This window comes from Aspergillus glaucus (assembly GCF_001890805.1).
Source record: "Aspergillus glaucus CBS 516.65 unplaced genomic scaffold ASPGLscaffold_61, whole genome shotgun sequence".
NCBI classification, from domain to species: Eukaryota; Fungi; Ascomycota; class Eurotiomycetes; order Eurotiales; family Aspergillaceae; genus Aspergillus; species Aspergillus glaucus.
Genome location: NW_019170513.1, coordinates 1 through 2,919, shown reverse-complemented (window position 1 = coordinate 2,919; position 2,919 = coordinate 1). Strand labels below are relative to the sequence as shown.

General features: G+C 47.5%; 1 protein-coding gene across 1 annotated transcript; it reads right to left on the bottom strand.

Moving 5' to 3' along the window:
- Window positions 1-201: 201 nt before the first annotated feature.
- ASPGLDRAFT_182670 (uncharacterized protein) lies at window positions 202-2,645 on the bottom strand (the record flags this gene model as incomplete). The annotated part of the gene is made up of 12 exons (XM_022543036.1): window positions 202-564; window positions 635-689; window positions 741-1,005; window positions 1,070-1,187; window positions 1,243-1,360; window positions 1,414-1,541; window positions 1,590-1,684; window positions 1,741-1,899; window positions 1,959-2,040; window positions 2,090-2,176; window positions 2,295-2,406; window positions 2,467-2,645. 12 exons carry the CDS (start codon window positions 2,643-2,645, stop codon window positions 436-438), a joined length of 1,527 nt encoding a protein of 508 aa, XP_022395123.1. The 3' UTR covers window positions 202-435.
- Window positions 2,646-2,919: the final 274 nt, after the last annotated feature.

Below are 2,919 nucleotides of genomic sequence, written 5' to 3'. Positions count from 1 at the left end.
TGGCTACAATAGTCTAGATAGGAATTCAGATCGTTATTATCTTCTATTCCGAGCCCGTGACATTAAACAGATCTGAAAAAGGCCACAAGGATGGGCAGCGAGTACAACTCGGACGGCGAGGCAGGGAATATTATGGGAAGCCAGATCTGAAGGGGATACTGGAAAAAGAGTTACAGAAGGTATCTGGAAAACTACTCATAACTGGTATGTAATTCCTGGTATTCAGGACCACTGGGCTAACTATAATAGTGTCGGCTGATTCGCAAACACGAGATGAGCTAAGAAGGCTTGTTCTTAGCTCAAGTGAAAGAGTGGAGCTTCACGAACTTGATTTCCAGCCGCATGATGAATATAATGGATTCTGGGCCCCTAAAAAACAGATCACACACATAGGGGTAGCTTGAGGATTAACTCCTGTTTTTCGACTATCTGTCATCATAGGTATACACGGTCCCCAATCTGGTTGGTATCATTGAATTCAGCCGCTTTCTTGAACCGTTGATTAACGTGTTCAAAGCCTTCGAAAGTACTGATCAGTTCAGGGAGTGGGATACAGTTGTCATTCTTTGGGAGCAGCCCGCTGTGTTAGTCGCCGTGGACCAGAGTATGAATAGCATGGAGCATAGGAGCTTACCTCGACAACCCGCCAGTTGTAAAAGTTCCCAACGGTGCCACACCACTTCGGAGGACTTGGGAGATGATTAGTATCGTCTCATAGGTCAGAGATAATATATACTTACTTATTACACAGGGTAGAGTCTCCGCCCGTTGCTTCCCAGGTCATGTTGCTATCAAAGTCCTGCTTGTTGTTGCCATCCAGGTGACCACTCCCACCACTACCACTTCCCTCAGCGGATCCGGATCCGTAATATCCGGAGACAGACGCAGCTGCCGAAACCTTCAGTGCATTTTCGCGCTGCGTCTCGGTTGTCTTGGTTTTTGAGCCGACCTTGTTAGTAGAAGTGAGTTTGCCACCAACTTTAACTTTTCGAGAGAAGATGTCTCCTGAATTGAATCCAACACGCAATTTAGTTCGATCCCAACATGACAGGTGACTTGGTCCACTAACCGTATTTATCTCCAAAAGCTATCAATGACTGTTTGCCCCTGACTTTGGGGATATCCGCCTTGACTTCGGGCGTGAGCTCGAGGGACGTTGCATCCAAAAAGATGGTCACCCGAGGAAACTGACACTGATCTTAGACTTATCATCAAAGACAGATAGATGTAACTGCTACTCACGTTGTAGGACACATGAGTTTCATGATTATCCTTGGCCTCCGCCTCAATATTTTGCTCCGTCTCACTGAGAGAGAATCCGGCCTTTACGGCTGCCGAGACACCCCAAACTCCGCCGCCCCTGGTGGCATGATCAGTAAAGGGTAATCCTGACTCTGTGGGGATTCTGCTTACGCTGATGCTTCTATAGATGTTTTGGAAAATGCGCTACTGGCCAGTGAAGATTGCAATGCCTTTCGTGTCTCCACGACGTCGACGCTCGAGGCATCATCCACTCGGAACCGCGGGATGTGGAATAAAAGCTGTCGACATCAGTATAGAGAATCCCTTTAAGGAAAAAGACAGCATACATTGCCACTCTCAGCACTTGTTGTGGCCCCGTTCCCAGAAGTTGGCGGGGCTGCAACTTCGTAGTCGCTGAAAATGCGCGGCTTCAATTTGAAGGCTGTGGGTGTGAGGTTAGCATGTGCCCTTTGTGAGTTGAAAGGGGGCTTTGATTACCATTGAATGGGGTACTTGCAACTCCCTGAGGTATGATTTTCGTCTCAGTATCAGAGACTTTTGCCTCGCGGGTCACTAGTTTGTGTCCGCTAAGCAGACAGTTGGTTCGGGTGATCACGCTCCAGTCACGTTCTGTCAGATTTGCTGCAATGCTTCGCTCTGTGAGTATTCTGGTTTTGAGAAACAACTCCTCAAAATGAGAACTCACTCTCGATTACCGCTTGTGGTGGCTTTCCACTCGCTACCCTTGAATGCAGATGCAAGGATTTCTGCTCTGACATCTTTCAGTGCTGGCGCTTGCTATTCAACGTTATCAGGTGAAATGGGGTCATAACAGACTAGAGACTACCTGGAGTTTCAAGTCCAGCTTTTTCTTGAGGAAGTCTGTGGCCACATTATCCAAGACGCTAGTGGTCTTCCTCTTCTTGTAGTAAACCTTGAGGATGTTTCCAACAAGGCTGGCATCCTGGAACGCATGAGTAAACAACTATTAAGGTCATCTCGAAGTCGAAGCAACATACCTCGTCTTGCCTGTCAGGCTGGACACCTTCAACCTGCGTGTCTTCTCCCGCTTGCTTTGGTTCGTCCAATTGACCCTTGTACATGTTAAAGGTCATATCGTCCGACATCTCGGCACCCAAGGCATTACAAAAAGGAGCTTTTGCGCTGTACGTGTATTGTCAGTGTGGCAAGTCACCTCATTGCATGGGGGAAAAGAAGTCATACTCGGGCGCTTCGAAGACCCCATTTTTCGCCAAAATTCCGCGGATGAAGCCCAGGTTTATTGCTGATAAATCTTCTACGGTAGGCGGCAATTCCAGGGTACGCTTTTGCTTGGTTGTTTTCAAGCCCGGCTCATAGCTATAGACTCGGAGGATGTTAGCATGTGTCGTATCGCTGGGCATGACTGAAAAGTAGTATTGAGGAGCTTCTCGATAAGTCGACTGTTACCACAAGGGAATGGAGGAGGGATATGGTCAACTGAAATGGAAAATGTGCTTCGCAGGGAACGATGGGGTCTTGATAGATATGGTAAGAAGGCGTCGGCTGGATACAAGAGGGATCAGGTAAGATCCATCAGCGATCATCTTTCATAGTACAAGGAGTACTGTTTGTTGCCTCTTTGATGCTTGAGAATCGCGGTGTGTCTTTCAGCTATGATGTTGATTCTGCTTGATG